The sequence below is a fragment of the Cydia strobilella genome, chromosome 16 (assembly GCF_947568885.1).
Source record: "Cydia strobilella chromosome 16, ilCydStro3.1, whole genome shotgun sequence".
In the NCBI taxonomy this organism is placed as follows: Eukaryota; Metazoa; Arthropoda; class Insecta; order Lepidoptera; family Tortricidae; genus Cydia; species Cydia strobilella.
In genome coordinates this window covers 1,730,099-1,757,258 of record NC_086056.1, presented here as the reverse complement: position 1 = coordinate 1,757,258, position 27,160 = coordinate 1,730,099, and the positions used below count along the sequence as shown (strand labels likewise).

Here is a 27,160-nt window from a genome sequence, read left to right as displayed (position 1 = left end):
TGGTTGGGGTTAAGGCTCACGTACTTATTTAATTGTACATTAAGCACACTATCAAATACCTTAGCAATAATAGTCGCAAGGGATATAGGCCTGTAGTTATTGGTGTCGGACAAATCTCCAGTTTTATTTTTGGGTACAGGAATAACTACAGTTTTCATCATATCCTAGGGCAGATAACAGTGCCTTACACACAGCGTATAAAACAAAGCTAACACTCTCGAGATATGGGGACCCGCATTTTGAAGGTGTTCGATGCTGAGGCCATCGTGTCCTGGGGATTTGCCTCGGGTGATAGATTTAATAGCCTCTGCTACATCCTTAGCAGAGTATCCCGGTCCAGGTTTCACGTTGACCTCAGCACCGTTCATCTCATCCTGCGACCGCACAAGAGGTGATTTGACAACGAAATGATCTTTAAAAGTGTTAGCTATGTCTTTGGTGTCAGTTTTGCCATTAACACTCACAGGGCACGAAAGTCGAAACTTCATGTTGTTTGTGGCGTTCCAAAATGACCGGAAGTCCTTTTTGGAGTGCTGTGAAGCTAGAATATTCATTTTTATTTGGGTTTGATGGTCCTGGCACCATTTTAAGCGAGATTTGAATATTCTTCGCGTTTCACACATCTCATTAAATAACCTGCCCACTTCCGGTCTACCACAGAGTGTCCACTCGTGAAATTTCTCTCTTGCGGCCCTGTGCGCATCGCTGACATTAAACTGATATTAAATAGTCATTTAAAATTTAAGGAACGTAAGGACATTGTATCCATGCCTGTTGAACGATGCAGTAGAATTGGAGCAATTTTGAAATATTTGAAAGCATAATGGAATCTGTCCTACTTAAAATATCACCTTCTAGTAAGAAATTACTTATATAAATGCTATTATAAAATTAATGAATATTTCACATCTGTAATTGAATAAATAATTTTATGTAATAGTAATATTGTAAAACCGTAGGTAGAAATGAAATCATGTATGATCTGTATCCCGATGATGTTATTATTGTATAACTTATTAGTTATAGTACGTAGCTAGTAAGAAAAATTTGCATGCTTCTTTAAGTGAAATGTACGCATCCAAAATTACCGTCCACCTATGTTCATCACTACATTTGTACAAATAAACACATCTTTATCTTTAACTGTAAACATAGTTGAAACGTCGAAATAAAAGGGAAAATAATGAAATTTAATCGCGTTAGACCCTGTAATGACATTAATTATGTGTACAAAACGTGAGAGTTTAAAGTGTTACATCTTTACAGATATACAGATCTTTATTGGTAAAATAAAGTACATTTTACAAGTCACAAATTCTTAAGAATAAAATAAAGATAAAATTATTATACACAATAATAGGTTAATATAAATGTTTAGAGGAAGTTACGATATGGAATCAATGATCATTTCGCATAGACATCCTGAATTCGTCGATCGAGTAGTAAGCCTTTTCTACAAGTAACGATTTTAGCTTTTTGTTAAATATTGTGTCACTTTTCGATTCTTTTATATCGGTCGGTACTGAGTTATAAAGCTTTGGTCCCATAATATTTAGTGACTTTCGTGACTTCGCGAGCCTGCATTTAGGGGCGAGAAGAATAGGCAACCTGCGGGCTGGGCCACTGCGGGTAGATCCACTGGATTTATACAAGTGCATATTTGTTCTGACATACGTACATGCGGTCAGTATATATATACACGGTAGCGTTAATATCTTGTGTTTTTTAAACAGAGATTGTGCAGGATAGTCAACGGGTTTGCCATCAATAATACGAAGGGCGCGTTTCTGCATTCTAAGCAGTCTATCTCGATCAGCAGCTGTACCCCAAAGATCGACACCTTGAGAAAGTATTGCGCGGAAATATCCATAGTAGGCGGTCTTTAAGTTCTCAATAGATAAACTGGGTGCTATTCGGGACAGCGCAAAACAGGCTGAGGCAAGTCTGTCGCAGGTGGATTGTATGTGCGGGGCCCACGTTAGTCCTGAGTCGATTTGGTATCCTAGGTATTTCACAGTGTCTACTTGTGGGATTTAGGTGTCATTTACTACAATATTCAGTTTATTTGTATTTGTATTTTATAGTCGAAAATGAACAATATTTGTCTTGTCAAGATTAATTAACATGCCATTTGCAGAGAACCATTTTTCGATTAAACTTGTCACGTGACAGAGTTTGTACTTTAAATTGTTGAAATTATCCGCTTGTACAATAATACAGGTATCATCCGCTGTATCTTAAAATTGCTCCCATTCTACTGCACTTAGTTCTATAGTCCGTTCAACAGACATGGATACAATGTCCTTACGTTCCTTAAATTTAAACTGACTATTTAATATAATTAACGACCGAATTAACTAAGTCTGGTGAACGAACCCCACCTGGTGGTTATTAACTATTAAGTTGAGGCATTAATTCATTATAGACCGCGAGCCACGAACAGTTTCCGTGATCAATCACCTTCCTCGCGAAAACTCGTATAGTGGTTAACGCCTATTTAAGATGCACCCTACTGATGATAGTTTAGCTTCTGTTGTGATTAAAAATAATCGTCAGCCGGTTGTATCGCGGTGGAAACACCGTCAGCTGGTCACATGAACTTGTAAAAAAAAAAATTGTTTTTAGTCATCGCCTCCCGTTCGATACTTTGTCAGATGATAGTTTAGGTGCTGTTGTGAATAAAAACAATCGTCAGCCGGTTGTATCGCGGTGGAAACACCGTCAGCTGGTCACATGAACTTGTCAAAAAAAAAAAAAAATTTCAGTCATCGCCTCCCGTTTGATACTTTGTCAGATTATAGCTTAGGTGCTGTTGTGAATCAAAATTAACTCGGTCAGCCACCTATTTTCTACCAAGCCACTGTTCCCTCTTTGGGTCCAGATATTTGATCCAAGTGAGTGTTCAGAAACTTTTTATGGAAAATTGTATATAAATTTGCTATATGATGTTACGAGTTATTTACGAAAAACTAAAATACCTACCTTTAGGAACAACCGTGATCTGATTCAGTTGAAATTTAAATTACTTCTTTATGTCCGATGACAGTGTAATAATATGCTAATGCAAAAATAGACGTGATCAGCCGGGCTAGCACATGATTGGCGCGAGAGTATCTCGCCGCGACATAGACTACTCGTCCCTCTTTAATTCATACAGTTAGTAAAAGACGGGTAGTCTATTTCGCGGCGAGATACTGTCGCGTCAATCATGTGCTCGGCCTACTGATTAGATATGAGCGCCGCCGGTCAAAATTAGTCGGCGGCGGCGGCGAATCGGCGGGATGGCCTTAAAAGGCTTGATGTAGGTAGGTATGCAAAAAGAATTCAAATCAAAATTAAGGCAGAAAAATATGATTTTGCCTTGAAAACGTTATAAAATCAGCACATTATTCATTTCAAGGTCAATTTATCGAATAATGGTTATTGGGACCGTGCACGAAGACAGCGCCACACAGCGGTTGCAACTATAGGCTTGTATTTTATCAAAGTATTAAGCGAGCAGTAAGTATATCGTAATAATTTCAGTGAAAACTACTGAACGGATTTTTATGCGGTTTTCACCTATGAATAGAGTGATTCTTGAGGAAGGTTAAGTCGTATAATTTGTTAAGGTTTTGTGTAAATTGGTTGTAATATGACGATATTTGGTAATCAAGTCAGAAAAAAATCACGCTGGCTAACACATTTAATCGAAAACGCTGCCCAACCCGTTTGAGATATAACAAAACAATGTATGGTGGAAAGATCTCTCTTTCATTGCTCTACAAAAAAGTCCGCGATGGTGTATGTCTATCTTTTAAGGATAACTTACTATACCCATTTACTACAAAAAGATTTCATAGTATGTGGTATTTGCAAAGCTATTTACACGGATACAGTATTAATAATAATTACCAAATTAAATACGTCAGTTATATTAAGCATTTCATACAGATTACAAAGGTCCCTTACACCATACAATTTAAATTAATATCTCAGGAGTAATCGTAAATTAAACTTCCATTTCGACCCATATAACTTGTATGAAATGTTAAAGACGCTAATCCGTTAGTTCAGTTAGTTGTCAATCTTTACCACCTTATGCGCTGACAAAATATCTATTTTCTGATTCGGAAAGTAGTAGTATCTACAAGGTCACGAGGGAGTCCAAGGGACGCATTTATGCGTTAGAGCGAGAGCGAGCAAGTGATATTGATATCTCATTCCACCGCATAGCTGCGTCCCTTGGACTGGCCTACGCTGGGCCATCGTATAAGAATGTACAAATATATTGAAAAATTTATAAGAGCCATTTATAACGGTATTACGTTCTTTAAAATCGACAATCAGGATACCATGGCCATCCCAAAAGATTGTGCACATCAGCTTTTTGGTGGACTGGTGCACCTTCGCTTTAATAGGGGGCTTTTCGTTTTTAAAACGCCACTCAATCGACTCGCGTTTGCTCTCGGGATCATAATAAAGCACCATTGTTTCGTCTCCAGTTACCAGCCGTTTAATTATGCTTTTAGGGTTTTCGCCACAGAGCTCCAAAAATTTAGAGGCACATTTCACGCGTTCTTCTTTCTGAACAGCTGATAGAAGTTTAGGTACCCACCTTGCACTGACCTTACTCATGTGAAGATGATCGTGAATTATGCGGTGGACGGTGCTCTTAGAAAGCCCTAGTCTTGCTGCTATTTCTCTGATCTTTAGGCGGCGATCACTTAAAACTTCCTCTTGGACGCTGTTGATATTTTCAGAAGTGAGGACCTCCACTGGTCTTCCATCATGTCCCAGATCTTCGACAGCTTCCCGACCAAATCGAAACTCGTTTACCCAGTTTTTTACGGTGCTATAAGAAGGAGAAGACTCGCCGAATACGCCATCTAAACGATCTTTGATTTGAGCGGGAGATAATCCTTCTTTAAACAGGAATTTTATGACACTTCGGTACTCAATTTTGGACATTGCTATCCAATAGTGCATAACATGTCATGACATGTCGCGCAGAAATGGGTCAGTCCAGGTCATTATGGGACAACCTGGTACACCTGCTCTTATTAGGTACTATCTTTGTATACCAAATTGAAAAGCAATAAAAATACTTCCTTTACTATTATGGTTTTGTTATATTCATTCAACTCTTTTAAATCTTTTTTACATAATATTAGGACTACTTGGGCGGTTTACAAGTAATTTTTTTTGTTTGATATCTTGCAATCAATAAAAGTTTTTTGTTACAAACAAAAAATGGTACTTGTAAACTGGCCAAGTAGACCTAATATTATGTGGGACGAAAGTACACGTATGTATGCATATGTAGTTGTGCACGCACACATATATACTTAGTTTCAGAATAAAATCAAAGATGGCGCTTTCAAATCAGTTTCCATAAAATGCTTCAAGTGCTCTCTTTACCTATTATACTTACTTTACTCGTTGGTATAAATTATCTATTGGCATTTTTATCTGTCACCTCTCCAGTTATATAATTCTTAAACCTCCTTTATAGTTATGTTAGCCTGGTACATGTATGTATCAAACAAGTATACACAGAGAGAGAGGGAGATAAGACACCGTGCTGGTCGAGCGAAAGTTAACTTTAGTGAGTTAATAATAGAGTATAAAATTAAATTATCTATGGTAGCGATTTATTCTTGATTTATTAAGAAGAGCATCAATTACCCTACTTTCGGGAAATTACCCTATTCAACTTACTGGTCACACTCTTGTATTTGTATGTTCATAGTTATGTTCGCCTGGTATATGTATGTATATTATGTATGGTATAAATTAAATTATTATGTATGGTAGCGTTAAACGTTTAACGCTGTCAGTTGGAAGTGCCATAAGAAGTTTCACTTCAAAAAATATTTGAGATTCTCACAATGAGTTCTTTCATTTGATATATAACACGATATAGTTTGAAAAACTTTATTTTTTAATTTTCTCATTTACCAAGTGCTTACGATCCATTCCTTCGACAAGGATTCCCATTTCCAGCAACAAGGATCTATGGAATCGATGCCACCAAGTCCCGGTCAAACAAGAAATCGCGAAACGGAAGTGGAAGTGGATAGGGCACACCCTCCGAAGACCAGATGACAACACGGCCAGGATTGCTTACAAGTGGAAGCCGCACGGGAGCAAGCGACAGGGCCGGCCGGCGCACACGTGGCCAGGGCTCGGAACCGGTATTTTTTTTAAACCCCGAAATAGCCCAATATTTTGAATTGTTTTATGCTCATTACGTAGGACTGAATCATGTATTTAGGAAACAATTTTGCATTATTAAAATGTCCCATTAAAAATGAAATTATAAACAAAAGAACGAAAAAGAACGTAATAATACCGGTATTTTTGTATGGAGCAAATACCGGTTTCCGACCCCTGCACGTGGCAGCGCACAATCGACGCTGAGCTGCGGGCAGCAGGACTGAGTTGGAGGGACGCGAAGCGCGAGGCGCAGGACAGGAGCGGATGGCGACGTCTCACGAAGGCCCTTTGTACCGATGGGGTACCATAGGACAACAACAACAAACAACAACAACAACAACATTTACCCATGACTTAAAACAACTTCATTTTTGAATTAATAGATAGACGATTTATTTTTAAAATGTGCTTCATAAATGGTCTCCAATACGAGTACCTATAATAATTCAGTTGCCAAATAAATACTTGTTACCTTTCTGAAAACAAACAAAAGCTGTAACAGCATTAAAACACTACTCATATTTATATGTATAACTTAGCTCCGTTTTAGTTGCTAATCTATTTATTTTAGTACTCATTTAAATTTATTTAAACAACCAGAATTAGATTAATTAGTTGACCGGTAAAATACGTACCCACCGTGGTCCTTTGATTCATTTCTTTCTCCGAAAATATTGGAAGGAATGGATAGAAATGAATTGGAGGGGAATGAAGTTTCAACGTTTTTTACTTTTAATTTCTTTATCGTCTTTGTGGCTAGAGGGTATCAAGCAAAAGGAATGAAAATATGTATACCCAAATGCTTATAAATAGTTAACGATCTTTTTCATGAGATTAATAAATTACTATGTATAAGGATAACAATGAGTAAATTAGCATTTTACAAATTCATGTGACCAGCTGACGGTGTTTCCACCGCGATACAGCCAGCTAACGATTATTTTTATTCACAACAGCACCTAAACTATCATCTGACAAAGTATCAAACGGGAGGCGATGACTGAAACTTTTTTTTAAATTTTCATGTGACCAGCTGACGGTGTTTCCACCGCGATACAACCGGCTGACGATTGTTTTTACTAACAATAGCACCAAAACTACCATCTGACAAAGTATCAAGAGGAAGGCGATGACTGAAAACATTTTTTTTTTTACAAGTTCATGTCCAGCTGACGGTGTTTCCACCGCGATACAACCGGCTGACGATTGGTTTTACTATCAATAGCACCTAAACTACCATCTGACAAAGTATCAAGAGGAAGGCGATGACTGAAAACATTTTTTTTTTTTACAAGTTCATGTGACCAGCTGACGGTGTTTCCACCGCGATACAACCGGCTGACGATTGGTTTTACTATCAATAGCACCTAAACTACCATCTGACAAAGTATCAAGAGGAAGGCGATGACTAAAAACATTTTTTTTTTTTACAAGTTCATGTGACCAGCTGACGATGTTTCCACCGCGATACAACCGGCTGACGATTGGTTTTACTATCAATAGCACCTAAACTACCATCTGACAAAGTATCAAGAGGAAGGCGATGACTAAAAACATTTTTTTTTTTACGTGTTTCGGTGGCTGCCATTCCTCAACCCACCAACGGAGCGGCAGCTGACTTCCACTAGGGTGCATCTTAAATAGCCGTTAACCACTATACGAGTTTTCGCGAGGAAGGCGATGATTGACGAAATTTTCGCCTGGCTCGCGGACCAACAGGTCCTTCACTTTATACCGCGAAATTTTTGCACGGCTCCTCATGCAAGACTACTGCGTTGCTCGCGCGCTCGAGCACTATTGGTTCAAGATTTTAGAATGACTGACCGCATAGCCATATTGCGTCACATGCGTTTCAATCATAGCGTGTTTCAATTGTCCCCGTCCTACCCGACTAACGCTTTTTACTTAATATTAACATCAGCTAGCATGAGAAGCGATGTCGCGCGAGTCCATACTTCAAGTCGCACTAGACGGCTAGATGTATGGAGTCGCGCGCCAGAACGCAACTCATGCTAGCAGGTCAGAATTCCAAAATTAAAGACGTTCCTAAATTTTCTCTTAGACAGAAAACAAATGTGACAACATTTTCCCATCCCCATTCCCAGATATAATAGAATATTTGCAATAACATTATGTCAGTTTAGCATTTTCCTATTCCTTTGAACGAAACTTTTCACTTACAGTGCATTTTGTACGAATTATATCTATCTTTGGTACGAATAAATAAATGTACGAATACAAGTTTAGTTTTGCATTGTAGGTTGTAGGTACATTTTGTTAAGTTGAAAATAGCGGCTTTGTAGATTTTATCAAACATCTATTTAACAGGTAAGTACGCGCAAATAGTGATTTTACCCGTTTTCATAAACAAACGATGTGTTATTACAAAAAATAAACCAATATTCATAAATTTAGCTGCTTCCGCAATTTAAATACTACCTAAAACGATGTAAATATGATTACTTAGGTGTAAACAACTATATACTAAAAATCATACGCTAAACAATAATAGATGCAAATTTATTATTTAGTTGCCAAACAAACAACTATATACTAAAAATCATACGCTAAACAATAATAGATGCAAATTTATTATTTAGTTGCCAAACTATCATTTCAAGTTCCCTATTCATAATTTTGGTGGCTTTAATTTGCTGCCACTTTTATTAATAATATGATGCTTATATTTGGAGCTCAGGCTCAGGCTCTAAAATATTAATACAAGGCCAAATTATATCAGTATATGCCCAATGAAAGTTCCTGTTTAATATTTTAATTGCCCGAATACTAAGCCGTAAACTAATAGTTTCACACGACTAACAATTTTCTTCCAAATATGAATTCTTGAAGTATTAATTATAAACTCATTAAGAAAGTGGTCACGCGATGTGGGATTTAAGATATTATCAATTCTAAAAAGACTTATGTGTGTATGTTTTACTGTATGGTTACGTGTTTTGACTAATTAAGATATTTTACGTACGTGTTAGTGCTAAGTTTCTATTTGCGTGAATGTTGGAGCGATTAAAGTATGAAGTAAGGGTTTTTATAAGATAATTATGAGTGTTAGGTTATTAAAATACTGCAATATTTTGAAATGGAATCGTGTTATATCAAAATGAAAAATCTGATATTGTTATACGTTATCAAAATTGTAGGTAGACTATATTTTACCTAAACAAGTCACGATTTAAATAACGAAAGGTACTGTGGACGTCAAAGATATGTTTAAATTTTTGCACCTTAGGACTTTTAAATACCTAAGTCGTAAAATGCAAACATATCTTTGAAGTCGACTGTACCTAAGAAGATTGTTTATATTTAATCTCTCGTTTCGTAAGTACCTTATATTTACTTTTCATTACTTAAGGTAAAAAATAGTTATGCTTTTCAAAGAAGCTTTGATATAAAAGCCAAAAAAATATTTTTAAGGTAAGTAACTAATTTCACGACGCATTTTTAGTGGTATATCAAAGGAATACATTTTCGGTAAAAGGCCAACATTTTAAAGAAGTAAAAACATGAATGTTTTTTTAAAACGACTAGCTTGAGGATCTCTTAGCAACCTACGGCCTAATTCGAACAATGCTTATAAGATGTCACAGTGAAACGATACCGACCTGTGTAAAAAGTGACATTACTTCAACCAAAAACGTCCTTTTGACACTGACAGGATTTCCGATTCGAGCGCCATCTTGATAGCATCGTGATTAATTGCTTTGTTTTTTGCTCATTAAAATTGTTTAAAGTGTAATATCGATAGCATGGTATAATAATATACTCCGCCTGGTACTCTCTTCCGAAACTCGTGAACCTTTTAACAGCACGATTATGTAGGCTTGTGTCTGTCACGTGGTTCGCGAGTCTCGGAAGAGAGTACCTTGATTTTATTATACCATGATCGATAGCTTATTATACAGTAAACTAATGTGGTAGTGTGCAGTAAATGGAGAATTAATCTTGAAGCGCGCTTAACCACAATTTTGGAGTCAACTGCCGGTAGTCCACGTCATTCTTGTAAAGTCCAGCTATTGCTTTACAAGAGCTAATAAAATCACCGTACACTGTCTTGTACTAACCGTACAATTTTAGTAGTATTTTAAGCTTGATACTGGCGCAATAGTCCCACTGGACTAAAGCCTTAATTTTAAAAGAATGAATGAATGACACTGACAGATCCAAAATATACAATAAGTTGCCAAAAAATATTACTGCAATAGATAATGTAACTGAATTTAAGAAATGCCTGTATGACTTTAAGTTGTTTTAGTTTTAAGTACACTAACTACAACTTTGTTGCATTTGGAGTCGAGACTCTTGGTCCGTGGGGCCCCGCAGCACAGGGCCTATACCGGCAATTGGCGAAACGGCTGGTGGATGGGACCGGAGATAAGAGAGCTGGCAGCTTCCTTGCCCAACGCTTGAGCATAGCGATCCAGCGAGGAAATGCTGCCAGCATCCTCGGCACCATGCCACGGGGGCCCATTTTAGCTTTAGATTTTTAGTTTTATAGTAGTTTTAGTTTAGTTAATTGTAGTTTAATTTTTTTCTGTAAGGCTTTATTTATTGTTTCTATTCCAATTGATTTTAGTATATAGTACACTCTTATTTTGTTTGACATTTAACATATTATTTTCGTTTGACATCTGTTATAATTAGTGAATGCTCCATCTCTTTTTGGTTATATTTGTATGCCAAATGGCAAAACATAGTGAAACATAAATTATTGTATAAGATCTATATTTAACCTGTTTACAAATAAATAAATTTTGATTTTTGATTTTTTGATTTTGAGATCAGTATCGCATTGCTGTGACTGTGACATCTTATAAGCATTGTTAGAATTGGGCCGGGAGAGATTCCTTGTCGCAGACATTATATCTCGCGCCGAATAACCATCCCCGTCAGACAGGTCATTTATATATGTAGAAGCTGTCACGTAAATTGTTTGTAGACATTTTTGGAAGTTAATCACATTAATTTTTATATAACTAAATAAACATCAGGGGACATCTTACACAGGTCAACCTAGCGCCAAACTAAGCAAAGCTTAATATTGTCTTCGGTTACCGCGATAGTTACTCATGAAATAAAACTATGAAAACGGATTATATCGCGTATATTGAATTTATAATACATCCCGACGTTTCGAACCCTTTACAGCGTTCGTGTTCAACGGGTGACTTAGAAAGCTTGTTGTACTATGGGTATCAGGCGACGATATACATACTTATATAGATAAATACATACTTATGTACATACAACCATTATGTAAAACTCTGTTATAATTCATATAATATTATGTTCGTACTAACCCTAGATTTAAGTATTAGTATTGTATGTTACTAACACATTATGGACTTTTGTTCGAAATAAATTATTATTGATTGATATAGAAAACTCCCGTGAGTCAGGAACAAATATTTGTGTTCACAAATAAATGCCCTTACCGGGATTCGAACCCAGGACCATCGGCTTCACAGGCAGGGTCACTCTCACAACCCACTAGGCCAGACCGGATCGTCAAATAAATGTAACACTTAGGTAATTAAAATACGGTAAAAACATATTTCTTAAATTTTTTAATTAAACCCAACCAAAAGATATGTAGACTCTAGTTCCTCATAACGTGAAATAAGAATTGAAACGCCGATTTGCAACACAATTATATTATTAATAAATTAGACGCGTATACATGACATGTTATTTCTTTGAAGGATATTGCAAAAGTAAAAAGCTTGACAATGGCCGCGCTTATATAGGTCGCAGGAAACCCGTAGCGCGCGATGTGTGCAGCGCAGCGCCATCTACCATGAAATTGAGTATGCTTTCTTGCTTGCCGCAACATACTCCCGCCTAAAGAATAGCAGAATCCTTTCTTCTCACATCTGGTAGTGGACAGAGCTTCGAAATCGAGCGGGTTAGCACTCCAGTTGCTGTGCGGACTTCGTAGACTCGTGTCACGTTGTCTTGTCCAGGGTGTTTCTGTACAACTCTACCTAGTAGCCATTTACTAGGAGGTAATCTATGATCCTTAATTAGTATGAGGTCTCCGACGTTAAACTCTTGTTTTCTGATTTTCCACTTCGGTCTCTCTTGTAATCTTGTTAGAAATTCAGTTTGCCATTTTCTCCAAAATATTTGTAGCATTTTCTGAATGTTTTGCCATCTTGATAATGAATTTGTCTTATGTTGTGTTAAATCTCTCTCCGGGATGGTGACTAACGGTTCTCCAACAAGAAAATGTGCTGGTGTCAGCGGCTCTAGGTCATCAGGATGATCGCTCAGTGGTGATAAAGGTCTTGAGTTCAGACAAGCCTCGACCTGGTTCAAAAGAGTTGTAAATTCTTCGAAGGTAGGTGTAGCGTCTCCGAGAGTTCTCTTAAGATGAAACTTGATACTCTTGACTCCGGCCTCCCACAATCCGCCATGGTTTGGTGATCCAGGAGGGATGAACTTCCACTTGGTGCCTTCTGTATCTAGTAGGGCTGCTAGTTCAACAGGGATTGTTGACTTGCCAAGTCTCCAAGTCTCCAGTATTTCTTTGCTCGAGGAAATGAAGTTAGTCCCGTGGTCACTCCACATCTCCTTGACGAATCCTCTTCGTGATGTAAATCTTCTAAATGCTGCCATGAACGCTTCCATAGACATGTTGCTCACACATTCTATATGTATTGCTTTAGTTACCATGCAGATGAAGATGCTTATATATGCTTTGAAAGTCTTTGTTCCTCGTCCAGGGCTCATGCGCACGTTTACTGGACCTGCGAAATCTACACCAGTTGTAAGGAACGCTCTTGACGGCTTCACTCGTATCTCAGGTAAGTCACCCATCAGTTGAGTTACTGTCTTTGCTTTTTGTTTAGCACAAGGAAAGCAATTTCTCACGTATGTTTTTATAGTGTTTCCTGCGTCAATCAGCCAGTATCTTCCTCTAAGATATGTAGTCATCAGTTGAGGGCCTCCATGCAACGTCTTCTTGTGTGCGTCGTTAAGTAAAAGTGGTATCAGTACGTTGTTCTTGGACAGGATAATTGGATGTTTGCTCAGGAACTCTAAATCTGCATGTTTCAATCTTCCTCCAACTCTCAGGATTTGTTTGTCATCGAGAAAAGGCGTAAATGACAGTAAACGACTTCTTTTCTTCAATGTTGTGTGATTTCTTAGAGCTTCGATTTCTTGTGGAAATTCTAGTTGTTGAGAAAGCTTGATACATGTTGTAAGTGCTTCTTCTCGCTCATCATGAATTACATATTGAGGTAAGTTTTCTTTTACATGTTTGTTTTTTAAGATAAGCCATCTTCTACAGTAGGCTATGACTGAGATGAGTTTTCTCAATGATGAATATCTCTTTGAAATTGTAAGTATGAAATCTTCTGTCTTCTGAGTCTTCTCTGACAAGGTAGTAGTTGCGCATTTGATAGATTTTCTTGTTTCTAGATCTGTATCTTCTACTTCATAGTGTTCTCTTCTCCATTCTCTTTGATGTAAAAATGTTGGGCCTTGAAACCATAGTGTATGTTCTTTTAATTTCTCAGGTGTGACTCCTCTCGATGCTGGATCTGCAGGGTTTTCTTTTGTGTTCACGTACGACCATGTTGTATCTATGTTGTTGTTGATAGCAATGACTCGGTTTTTCACAAATGTTGTCCACTTCAGCGGGTCTCCGAGAATCCAGGCTAAGGTTACTTTTGAATCTGAATAAGCGTATGTATGGTTGTGCTCGATTCTCATAGCTGTAGCGACGTGTTTCAGTAGTTGGCTCAGTAGCAGTGCTGCACTCAGTTCAAGACGGGGCAAAGTGAGTTGTTTTTTCAACGGTGAGATTTTTGTTTTTGCCATGATGAGTGATATTTTGACTTCTCCGTCTGGTTGGATTACTTTGCTGTAGACTACTGCTGCGTAGGCTGACATTGATGCATCAGCAAAGCCATGCAGTTCTACTAACTCGCTGTTGTTGGTCGTTCCGATCCATCTCTCAAGCTTCACGTCTGACAGGTGCTCTATGCCTCTGCAGAAAGTCTTCCACTCTGTCTTCAAGTCTTCAGGTAACTCTGTGTCCCATGATAATTCTCTTGACCAGGTCTTCTGTAGAAATATTTTCGCCATGGCTACAGATGGTGCTAGCCAACCCATTGGATCAAACAGGGAAGCGATGACTGTTAAGACGTTTCTCTTTGTTACTTGCTGCTCAGATAAAGTGTTGATTTTGTTTGTTACTAAGAGGGTATCTTCGTTTGAGTTCCAAGTGATTCCTAATGTTTTGATTGTCTCTTTTTTGTTGATATCTATCTCAGAATGTTTCGCTCTCTTCTCTGGTTCTACTGTGTTTATGAATTCTTTGCTGTTTGAAGACCATTTTTGTAACTCGAAGCCTCCTCTTCTTAGTACTTCTGTCAGTTGACGTTTAGCCTCTACTGCGGTTTCTATTGTATTTCCCCCTGACAGTACATCATCCATGTAGAAAGAATGGTTGATGATTTCTCGAGCTTGTGCATAATCTTCTGTGTTTGCCTCATCGATTGCTATCTGTCTCAGGGTTTTGATTGCTAAGAATGGTGCACATGCTGTTCCGAAGGTTACAGTTAGCATTCTATACTCTCTTATGTCTTCATCAGGGCTGAATCTCCAAAGTATTCTCTGAAAGTCTGTGTCTTCTCTTCTTACAAGGATCTGCCGGTACATTTTGATGACATCGGCGACAAAGCAGACTTTATGCGTTCTCCATCTCATAAGAATGTCTCGAAGATCTCCCAGAAGTGACGGACCAATTAGCAGTTCTGAGTTGAGGCTTACTCCGTTGGCTCCTCTGCATGAAGCATCATAAACTACCCGAAGCTTAGTAGTGTCTCTATCTTCACGGATCACAGGATGATGTGACAGGTATACTCTTCTGTCTGGCTCTCTCATAGGTTCATCTCGTTCAACTAATTCCATATGTTGTAACATTATGTACTCTCTCATGACCTCATTGTAGGATTCTCTCAATTTTGTGTTTGCTTCTAATCTTCTCTCAGTGCTCATGAATCTTCTCAGTGCGATTTCTCTAGAATTCTCTGGTAAAGTAGGTTTGTCACACTTGAATGGAAGTGATACGATGTATCTTCCGTTTGTATCTCTTGCTACTGTATCTTGATAAATGTTCTCAGCTCGAAGTTCTTGTGGGGTGAGAGTGTCGTTTTCCTCTGACTCTAATCTCTCTGTCTCCCAAAATTTTTCTACCATCTTCTCTAATGTTATGTTCAGATGCATGCTTTTGAACTCTCTCATGTGGTTGTTGTTCAACTGACCTCCTGACAGGATGTATCCCAAGCGAGTTTGTTGTGCTATGGGAGTACCTGGTTCTCCTTTAATCACTCCGTTCATCAAAATGTCTGTGTAGATGTGAACTCCAAGTAGTAGATCAATGTTGCTTGGTGTATGGTAAGTTGGGTCTGCAAGTGACAAGTATTGCAGATGACTCCATTTCTGTGGACTGATTGGGACTTCAGGCATAATGTCGGTGACATCTTGAACAATGTAGGCTGTGCAGTTGACTTTGAAGTTGTCGTTGAACCTTGAGTAAACTTCTATATCTGTAGCGGACTTGATTCTTGTTGACATATGACCCACTCCGGTAACTAATCCATCAGCTGGTTTTCTTCGCAGCTGTAATTGTTTGACAGTTGCTTCACTTATAAATGATTCTTGTGAACAGGGATCAATGAGTGCTCGTAGAACTTGTATACCATGGCCAGTCTTAATGTTTACTAGTGCGGTAGCCATGAGCGCAGTATGACTCTGAGTGATAAGGTAGTTTCTTATTTTTGGCGTATCTGAAGGTTTTGTAGTAGTCTCTTCTCTCAAATTTGTAGCGGTTTCTCTCGATGTAGATTGTATTGGATTTTCTCTCTTCTCAGTTGGTTGGTTTTCAAAATGAAGTAAAGAATGATGTCTTTTTTGGCAATGATGACAAGATACTCTGGATTTACAATTTTTCACATTATGTTTTGATGACATGCAGTTAAAGCAAAGTCTTTCCTTTTGGACATGTTGAACTCTGTTGTTGACATCTAGGTTTGCAAATTCTTTGCATAGATAGGTGAAGTGGTTTTGTTTGCAGTAGGAACACTGTATTGTAGTTGTAGCGGGGCTTGTTAGAAAGGATCTCTGTCTCACGATAGCTCTCTCTCTGTCCTTCGAATAGGTTGTAGATGGAACCATTTCTAACACTCTGAAACGTGTCTCTAAGAAGGTTGTAAACTTCTCTAGTTTCGGCAACTCTTGTACAGGTAGCGCTTTTATCTCCTCTTCCCACTGTTTGCGCGTCTCGTCATCCAATTTGTTGAGTATAATGTGAATCACGATAGTATCCCACTCGTTAATCTTTACGTCGTTGTTTTTAAGGCTGTTCAGGCATTCTTGGGTAGTATCGAGTAGCTCTCTGATAGATCTAGATGTGCCGTTGTACACTTTCTTTTGATTCATAAATCTATTCAAGATGGTATTTACTATCATGCGTTTGTTGTTGTACCTCTTGTCTAAAGTTTCCCATGCAACATCATAGTTTTTCTCGGTTATTTGCAGATGCTTCAATAATTGTTCAGCTTCACCGGTGACACTTGATTTCAGGTAATGAAGTTTTTGTACCTTGCTCAGCGATGTTTTATTATGAACGAGCGACGTGTACAGGTCTCTAAATGACGTCCATTCTTGATAATCTCCAGAGAATTGGGGCAGGATCACTTTTGGAAGCTTCACCTCTTGCGTAGAATGCTTGTTTACTTCCGACGTTGACTTGTATTGCGGTTGCGATTGCGGTTGCTCACTCAAAGTTTCGGATTTGTTGAATAGCTCGATAGTATCCGATAACTCTCCTTTAATCACAAAATACTCTTCTTCTCCATTGGAGTACAAGTCGGTTGTGAAGTAATTATGCTCCTTTTTCTGAGCCGTAGTTGCATATTTCAAGATTTGGAAATGGTTTGTTTGAAATTTCTGCCAATACTCGTTCAATGTATCAATTCTAGCTTGTACATAGCCTTTCGTAATACGTGATTTTCCTTGCTTCTTGAAGTTTATCCCGATCTTTCTTATTAATTCGTAAGTAATTTCTTGTTCCGACACGTAAGTATCCATTTTGTAGGTTATGTAGTAAAATCTTACGAAATATCTTGAATCTTCACTCTTTTGGCTTGAAAAACACTAAATGTTCGTAGCTTTGCTCGTTTTTACACGTTTTCTTCAAAATTATTACGAATCTCGATGTATTTTCACAGTTTTATGTCCATTGTTTACACCAATGTTTACACCGAAGCGCCGACTATTTTTACGAAAATCACTCAATTATTGTTCTCGCGGTACTCGATATGGTTATTTATTGTATTTATGCACTGAAACCTCGTAAATATTATTCATTCATCGTTTATTTCTCGTATTTTGTTTTTTCACTCTTGTTCCTTCTTCATTTATTTTGTTCTAGAATGTTCGATGCGTGACGTCTATAATCTCTCAAAATTATTCTTATTTCACTGCGATTGTTCGTTTTTCACCACTAATTCACTATATATCCGGCTCTAATGGACCACTTTGTAGACTCTAGTTCCTCATAACGTGAAATAAGAATTGAAACGCCGATTTGCAACACAATTATATTATTAATAAATTAGACGCGTATACATGACATGTTATTTCTTTGAAGGATATTGCAAAAGTAAAAAGCTTGACAATGGCCGCGCTTATATAGGTCGCAGGAAACCCGTAGCGCGCGATGTGTGCAGCGCAGCGCCATCTACCATGAAATTGAGTATGCTTTCTTGCTTGCCGCAACAAGATACTTGAAGGAACTGTCAATGGGACCATCATTCGAGAGCAAGGACCTGACACTCTTTGATAGAGAAAGATAGTCTTATTGCGATTCCTATAAGAGGAAAGAGAGAATAGTGCCGTGCTTTGTCCTTATCACCGACCGGGTGGCATCATAGGAGGCGATGGCGAAATACCGAAATTTATAAGAGTGAAAGAGTAAATCTTATACTGCCAAATTTTTTAATGAATCTTTCTCCTTCCCCCGGTCGCTCGGTGGCGCGTCTTTTTGTATATACTACTAGCTTTTGCCCGCGACTTCGTCTGCGTGGACTTAGTAACAGCAGCTAAAGTAGCGCCTGGAAAAATTCTCATAGCAATAATTCAATTTGAGCATATTATGCACACAAATTAGCAGGCACTTCAGTAATTATCTCAATTCCACCCCGCTTTTTACTTTCTTAAGGGATGATCCTATGTCCTTCTCAGGGACTCAACCTATCTCTATGACAAATTTCATCTAAATCTCATTAGCGGTTTAAGCGTGAAGAGGGAACACACAGACAGAACGACAGACAGACAGACAGACTTTCGCATTTATAATATTAGTATGGATCACTAGACTTATATTAACCGGGATATAGACCGTGACTACCTTTTGTGTCACCCGTGAACATGATGCATGTAACTGCGTCGAAATATCGGGAGCTCACAAATAATACAAAAGGTAATCACGGTCTATTTCCCGGTCAATATAAGTCTAGTGAAACTAACCGTGAATCATTCAAAACTCTAATTAGTATGGATGTCTATGTTCGAGAGGTATAGTTTTTAATATCTTTCTGTTACAGGACCACATAATTCGCGATGATCCTGTCGGTGGGATAACAGTAGAAGGCAACAAGCTTATCCTCCGAGGTCTGAGGAGGCACCACTCTGCCCGCTATCGGTGTAGGGCGAGAAACTCGGAGGGAAGTGCTTTAAGTGAGCCGCTGACACTGAATGTTCTGTGTAAGTTCTACTCATGTGCGACCTCCTTAGGATGGACGACCGCTTTAGGGTTCCGTACCCAAAGGGTAAAAACGGGACTCTATTACTAAGACTCCGCGACTGTCGGTCCGTCTGTCCGTCTGTCTGTCTGTCACCAGGCTGTATCTCATGAACCGTGATAGCTAGACAGTTGAAATTTTCACAGATGATGTATTTCTGTTGCCGCTATAACAACAAATACTAAAAAGTACGGAACCCTCGGTGCGCGAGTCCGCCTTGCACTTGACCGGGTTTTTATATAAACGTAGTCCTCATTTATCTCTTTTTATTTTAATGTTACCTTTACTAATTAAAGCGCTGATGGCCTAGCGGTAAGAGCGTGCGACTTGCAATCGCAAGCAATCGTTGAGGTCGCGGGTTCAAACCCCGGCTCGTACCAATGAGTTTTTGAAACTTATGTACGATGTACGACATATCATTTCATATTTACCAATCGCGTTTCGGTGAAGGAAAACATCGTCAATATCGTGAGGAAACCGGACTAATGCCAATAAGACTTAGTTTACCCTCTGGGTTGGAAGGTCAGATGGCAGTCGCTTTCGTAAAAACTAGTGCCCACGGCAATTCCTGGGATTAGTTGCCAAGTGGACCCCAGGCCCATGAGCCGTGGCAAAAGATGATTTTAATATTACCTATGGAACATAATATGTTTTTATACAATTGTATACTAACCATAGCTATGCCCCTTTGTTTGATCTTACAGCCAGGCCAGAATGCTCAGCCGGCAGCGTGGTGCAGCAGCTAGCTGGAGCCCCAGGAGGAGAAGTCAGAGCTCGGTGCTCGGTCACAGCACCGTCAATACACGACGCGGGGCCGCTGAGGTTCTACTGGACTTTTAACGGGACTAAGGATGTTTTACCAGTAAGTTTATTACCAGGAATCGGAAACAAGTTTATTTAATTCTAGAAGCTGTAAACTGAAATAGATGTCATATATTAAAACAAAAAGTGACGAAGCCCTTCAGTGGTGAAGACCGGATTCTAACCGCCGCGGGGTGGCCTAGGGGTTCAAGGCGTTAGCCCGGTCGTCACTTTTTCTTTAATATACGACATCTATTTCTGTTTATTGACATATATATTGATATAATAGTAGTGTTGATACTTAAAAAAAACACAAATCAAAAATGATTAATTAAATAATTTGATTTGTTTCCAAAGTTGTGTCCAGGAGGTAATAAGTCTCTTGACTTCTATTGACCGGGATATAGACCGTGATTACCTTTTGTATTATTTATGAGTTCCCGATATTTCCGGGATATATAAGTCTAGTGAAACTGACCGTGAATCATTCAAAACTAATAAGTCTCTTGATGATAAACTAAACTATTTTTAACGTCATTTATAAATATGATCAAACATCTATTCAGTCATTCAGTACAGTAAATGAAATTACCAATGTTACTTTTGCTATGATTGAAGTTATTTACGAGTATATTTGAATGTAGCCTTTTGTCTTTTTACAAGAAACAAGATAACATTATAGTAAATTTTAAAGTAAAAAACCGACGAATTTTAACTCTTACTCAATTTTAATTCCGTTACCAGATACCACCATCAAACGTGACAGTCATGGGTGCCAGCAGCACTGTGGTCCACGGTCTACCGGCAGACACCGTCGATGACCTTGGCTGGTTGGCCTGCTGGGCCAGCAATGACGTGGGGAATCAGCGGGAGCCGTGTTTATTCAGGATAATGCCGGCTGGTATGAGGAGTTCATGTTCTATTCCTTACATTAGTTACACCTAAGAATTTTCATACCTGTACCACTTGCAAGGTATTCTCTCTCAGGTATACTGTTGTTTCGCTTTTGGGTAATGAGAGATCTGAGACCTTCCTTGATCCTTTTTGTTTTTATCATGAATCGAGTTAGGACAGTACCTCAATCAATTTACATTATTGCGATTTAATCGACATGATTTTTTTATAATTTTATAATACAGGATGAGCATTTCTAAATAAATGTAACGTAGGAACGCGACCATTCTAAATTTATAAAGATCATTGAACACACCTGAAGTTGTTCTTATCATTCTTTCTACTTGGCCACTTGCATGGTTCCTAATACGTCATATTCTACAGCGCTCCCAGAACCCCCAGTGAACTGTGAACTGGAGAACTCTCTGCTCCGCTGCGAGCCTGGTCACGATGGCGGCCTGCCCCAGCGGTTCCTACTCGAGGTCCTCGAGGTACGGCCCTCGGAGCCAATCACCAATGAGATCGCTACGATGAACGATCAGGTGAGCACGTGTGGCGTGCCTGTGAATGTGAATCGTCTGACTTAGGATAATTGGCATTCGATGTGTGAAAATAATCATGTGATTTTTCATTCGCATCTGTCAACATGGTACATTTTTACTTTTAGATCTATTGAACCTTGTCGTTATTATCCTAAAGCAACCCTAAAATGAGGTCTTAAGGTCTTGCTATAATCAGAAAAACAATTTGCCTTGTTTCACCTGAGTATGAATGCTGTTAATGATTAATACTTAATTGTCTGCTGAACGGGGCTTTGAAAAAAAAAAAACCTTAAAACTCAAATATTTATTATAGTATATATATCCTAAGGTGAGTTAGAGATACAGATAACCTTTATAACTTCCTGTCTTTAACAACATATTTTGAATTCTGATCTCATATTGACTGCTGTGATGTGTGACCATGAGTACTTTAAATCAAAAAACCACCACCATATGACGACTGGTCTGGCCTAAGGCATTTATTTGTGTGATGAGCACAGATATTTATTTTGTTTTTGAGTCTTGGGTGTTTTCTCCCCACCTGAGCCTTCCTGAGCTTATTGTGGGACTTAGTCAATCTGTCGTATAATATTTATTTATTTATTATTATCTTACAATATCTTACACAAGGTACATTATATCCTATATCACAGCCTTACCAAGTCATCACTATTATCATCATTCACACCTAATTCACTCTACTCTAGGTACTTAATCTGTTGTCTTTTATCCGATCTAACACCACCAGCATTTTTATTGACATTCGAGTACTGTTCTTTTTTAGGGCATATCTGGTCGAGGACTCACAGAAGCTGTCTACAGAGCCAGCAATGATGCTCCGCAGTTCGTGCTTGACGCCTTGTCCCCTGGACGCTATACATTCCTTGTTTACTCGGAGACACCCAGGGGACGGTCTCCCAGACCAGCAGCGTTGCACAGCGTTACAATCAATCCGTCGAATGACTTGGATAGGCCTGGTAAGAATTTTTGAGTTGGGAATTTGAGTAAATAAGATTAAACGATAAAGATGTCACGACAAAAAATGATTTATCTTGGTGACTAAACAAACCCAAAGATCATATAGAATAGAATAGAATACATTAATTTATTAACGTCACATGATGGTAGGTTACATAAGAGAGTGTAAAAAAAGGAGCGGACGAAAAAAGGATAACACTAGTCCATAACTGACAGTACTGGAGAGCTTATGAGTCGTTGGGTCATGGTCTGTGTAGCGATAATGTTACCATCTTTGAAGTAAAACAAAGGCAAAAATCATCTACTAAATGTAATAACTACATACGGATTGGTTCAAGACGGAGGGAACGAGAGAATACCTGTTTGCAAAAAATATGTCTTTTTTAAATTCTGTTCAATGCCATCTGTTTTTCCAGGTTCTCTTCAAACTATGACACCAGCACCCCCACCAATGACAGCTGGCGACAACAGCGTCGCTTTACTGGTCGGCGCAGCTCTCACTCTGATCTTACTGACCATTCTGACTACTTTGTGCGTCGCGCTGGTCGTCATGTGCAAGAAGAAAACGAGGCCTTCGAGGGATCCTGAGCAGAGGTAATTGTCATTGTTCATTATCAATAGGTATAATTTTTGCTCTGCTTGTTAAAACTAGCAGGCACAACAGGAGCTAGGATAACTTACGTTTAAGTTAGAAAATTAAAAATTACGGTTTCCATTCTGGAAATACCTTGATATTAATAAAACCGTTTTACATTTTGTACTTAAATGGATACAAGCTTTGAAAGGTTTAAAATCAAAGTTGTGTTCAAAATTTTGGTTAAGAGATGGAAGGCTATTAGCTGCTTTATATGACAACATAATTAACACACACACACACACACACACACACACACACACACACACACACAATTAACTCTCAGGCAACTAAGGACATTACAAAGTTATCCTTCAATATTAGAACACACTGTGCCTACGATGTGTAAACACGCGGAGTCAGTCCTTCTGAACCGCCGAATCTTAACACCCTCTGGCCAAAACTTTCGAGTTTCTTAAAGCATGTTCTCCCATTCCAGTACAATCCTGCGACGAAGCGTCGGAGTATCAATGTACGGAGGATCCTCGATATCATCCAGCGTGGTGCCTACTGTCGTTGTGAGAGGGCATCGAGGGTCAAGAGTACTTGCTGCGAGATGGTCAGGCGTTTTAGATGACGCGCCTTTAGCTGTGCTGGCTTTGGATACCAGGGCTCATGGTAAGTTAATAGCGACGAGCAGTTTAGCTCTGGAATTGTCTTTGGGGTACAGCTGTTGGAAGACCATACACTATCAAAGAAGTCACCCTATAACCTGTAGACGATGGTAAAGATACCAACGTTGTTAGGGGACATCGAGGGTCACGAGTGCTCGTTTCTAGATGATCAGACGTTATAGATGGCGTTAATTTGTGGACGACATCCGGAAGATTGCGGGTCACTTCTGGATGAGATTAGCTCAGGACCGAGACAAGTGGCGTACTGGAAGAGAGGCCTATGCTCAGCAGTGGGCGATAAAGGGTCATGATGATGATGATGATGATGATGATGATGATGATATAGAGGACCCACCTCTGTCTGTGCTGGCTTTGGGTACACGGTCTCAGCAAGTGGATAGCAACTATGTAGTAGTCTCGCTACCATCGTCGTTAAAGTCGTCATAAGGGGTCAGATGTTATGAATAAGTGATATCACTATCACTACATAGTATAAAACAAAGTCGCTTTCCGCTGTCCGTCCGTCTGTCCCTGTGTATGCTTAGATCTTTAAAACTACACAACGGAGTTTTTTTATAGATATAGAGAGATTCAAGAGGTTGTTTTATAAGTATAATTTGTAAAGATTTTGTGTAAATTAGTTAAACTACCCGTGCGAAGCCAGGGCGGGTAGCTAGTTCAATGATATAATATTGAAAAATATTAATTTTTATTAGATTGGTAATACATATTTTACAGCTTGTGTTTCTCTCGGCAGCAAAGTTTTCTCAATTTCCGTGCCTTAAAACGCCAACAACGCTCACTTTAGGTATCATTAATTTTTTTATGTAATTTGTTTTATTCAAAACGGTTTTTTTTTAATTGTGAGTTTAATGTGAATTTATGATTTATTTCAGATGATATAGACAGTCAGAGCGAGGAACATCAGGAGACTGAATTCACGAAGACTATGGACGATATGGAAACTCAAACAGATTCGTAATTAAATTAACAAAACTGTATCTAAGTGCCTTAAATTCGGTGCCTTCAATTGGTGAAAATTGGGACACTTGTAAATAACAGTTGCTTACTGGAAAATAAATAAGAATAATAATTAAAAAGAAGTTCTTTTAAGGCTGGTGAATTTAAAAGAAAAAAAATATGGTTATCTGTAGTCGGTTTACGGACGATAAATTTGCGTGATAACGTCATAAGAAAACATTGATGAAAAGGCCGTAACGTTACCATGAAGATCTGTCCACAACGTTGCTATGGAGATCTGTCCACAACGTGACACTTTTTCGTGCATGCTACCGGTGTTCATTGATTTATAAGACGTTATCACGTCAAAAACAATATAGAAGCTGATGATGTTGTTCTATTAAGATAAAGCCCCATCCAGATGGATCAAGTACTTGCATTGCGATATCTGGTCGATTTGTTCGACTGAATTCATTGTACTCTATAGTAAGCAATGTACTGAATTTTTTCACGCCGTGTATGCATACGGTAGCAAGTACGTCAAAGTGTGAAGAAAATGAAATCATCAATGAATTCAAATTTTAAATCAAAAAACGAATGTAGACTTGAGGGTAGTGTGAAATATGTTTAATTGCATGGTTCAGTATTATTTTATTAGTGATAAATTAAATATTATTGTAAAGTAGTGTTTTAAAAACAAGAGATAATTGAGTGAATAGTGTTCTGTATGCAAACGTAGCGTGCGTAGTGTTAGCAATTTTTATCAGGCTATGTATTTTAGTACTGATGTGTAAATGAAGAGACAGAAATGATCAAATTATTTTTATTATTCCATGTTTTCAAGAAATATAATAGATTTTGTATTAGTATTTGGTGCCATAAATTAAAAAAAACTGTACTTCTTTTCTATTTAAAGAAGTGTACAAAAATGTTAACTGCTGATTAAAATAAGTTTTTGTCTCCCAATGTTACTATAATTACTGTGTTTTTGTAAATAAAATAATACGGGTAATTTATTTATAAAATAAAGTATATATTCCCCATAAATAATTGACTATATAATTTATAGTCAGTTTACGTATTTTTGGTACGTTTTTTGTAGTAAACATGATTTAAAATAAAAATAAAAATAGGTTTGTTAATTCTGCCCTTAGCCAACTTATTATTTTATTGTTTAAAAATTTAATATTAATTATGTTACTGTAAATATTTTTAAACAACAATTTAGAACCATCTCACCGATTATAAAATACAACAAAAACTCGACGTTTGTAAGTGTCCAAATCAAATAAAATACACTAAGAAAATTGGTTTTTTTTTAATAAAAAAATAAATGTTATGAGACATTTGGGACACTTAAGGGACCCACCCATTACCAATCCGCCGGACGATACCAGCCTGAACAATTCAAATAAAGAACAAAAAATCAAAGAGCAAATAAAGAACTGAACTGAACTGAACTGACAGTTAGAACAAAAATTTGAGTTCCGAACAACTGACAGGCCGATATCGTTGGGCAGAATGGTAATTGGTGGGCCCCTTTACACAAATGGACCTAACCCCTTAGTAAGCTCAATAAGGCTTGTAATGTGTTATGGGTACTACTAGTACCGTACTAGACGATGAGATGATACAATTATATAATAGATAGGTTTACTTAGTTATATTGACCGGGATATAGACCGTGACCCCGTCTATATCCCGGTCAATAAAACTCAATTGAAACTAACCGTGAATCATTCAAAACTCTTAAGCAAGGTTTAGACTAGCAAGAACTTGCACGCAATTTTCATTACATTAAAGTATCTGGGCAAACTTTTGAATGCAGTTTACCTTAGTAGTCGGCAAATGTAACATTAAATGTAATTTGGGTGGACGACATTCGAAAGACTGCGGGTCACTTCTGGATGAGATTGGCTCAGGACCGGGATAAGTGTCGTACGCGAGGAGAGGCCTATGCTCAGCAGTGGGCGATAGAAGGCTGATATGTTGATGATGATGATGATGAAATGTATCATAAATTGCATGCAAGTTCTTGCTAGTCTAAACCTTGCTTTAGGTTTACTTAGATGAATACTTAAACACATAGAAAACATCGATAACTCAGGAACAAATATTTGTCAAGAACACACAAATAAATATGCCCTCACCGGGATTTGAACCCGGGACCTGCTGCTTCGTAGGGTCAAAGATAGATATAACTCCTTAATAGATGGATACAGTCTAAGGAAAAAACGTGCCTCGAAAATTGATTCTCGTTCAGAGGGCGCTACTAGCTTTGGCCTACTGTCGTATAGATGGCGTTGACGGTTTCGTTTGTTTTTTAACAATTTTAACGCATATCAGTGAAAGAACATGGGTCAAAATCATAAAAATAATTAATGCAAATAAAAATAAAAACATTTATCCATATTTAAATACATTTTATCGTATTTTTATAAATCTTCATTTTTAGTTTTAAAGTGTGTCGACAGATGGCAGTGAATTTACTGGGGTTACAAAATTTACTATGACAGTACCGCTCGAGTATAAGTTACTAAGTAGGGTCAATACCGACTGGGCTAGGAGGCCGTTAATGTCTATTTAACATAGTTTACTCTTTTGACTTTAAAATTCCTATACATATATCTTGTCTCTTTAAATGGAAATCGTACATTTATAATGTTATCATAAAATGCAAAACTAGGAATTTCTGAGCTCATAATA

The 27,160-nt window shown here is 38.1% G+C and overlaps 1 protein-coding gene and 1 long non-coding RNA gene across 5 annotated transcripts in view; one reads left to right on the top strand and one right to left on the bottom strand.

Moving 5' to 3' along the window:
- The window catches only part of LOC134748344 (nephrin-like), a 167,441-nt gene extending 142,960 nt beyond the window's left edge, over positions 1-24,481 (top strand). For 2 of the 4 annotated variants that reach the window (XM_063683113.1, XM_063683116.1), the window contains 8 exons: positions 18,834-18,993; positions 19,736-19,893; positions 20,577-20,733; positions 21,111-21,268; positions 22,053-22,245; positions 22,663-22,840; positions 23,320-23,498; positions 24,391-24,481. In XM_063683113.1, the coding sequence (XP_063539183.1) occupies positions 18,834-18,993; positions 19,736-19,893; positions 20,577-20,733; positions 21,111-21,268; positions 22,053-22,245; positions 22,663-22,840; positions 23,320-23,498; positions 24,391-24,476 (1,269 nt within the window). In that variant the 3' untranslated portion in view covers positions 24,477-24,481. The remainder of the gene's footprint in view (positions 1-18,833; positions 18,994-19,735; positions 19,894-20,576; positions 20,734-21,110; positions 21,269-22,052; positions 22,246-22,662; positions 22,841-23,319; positions 23,499-24,390) is intronic. The other 2 variants (XM_063683115.1, XM_063683117.1) reach the window with 2 other exon arrangements.
- Positions 1-27,160, bottom strand: part of LOC134748376 (uncharacterized) — a 351,953-nt gene that overhangs the window by 42,243 nt on the left and 282,550 nt on the right. The gene's annotated exons all lie outside the window — the stretch shown is intronic.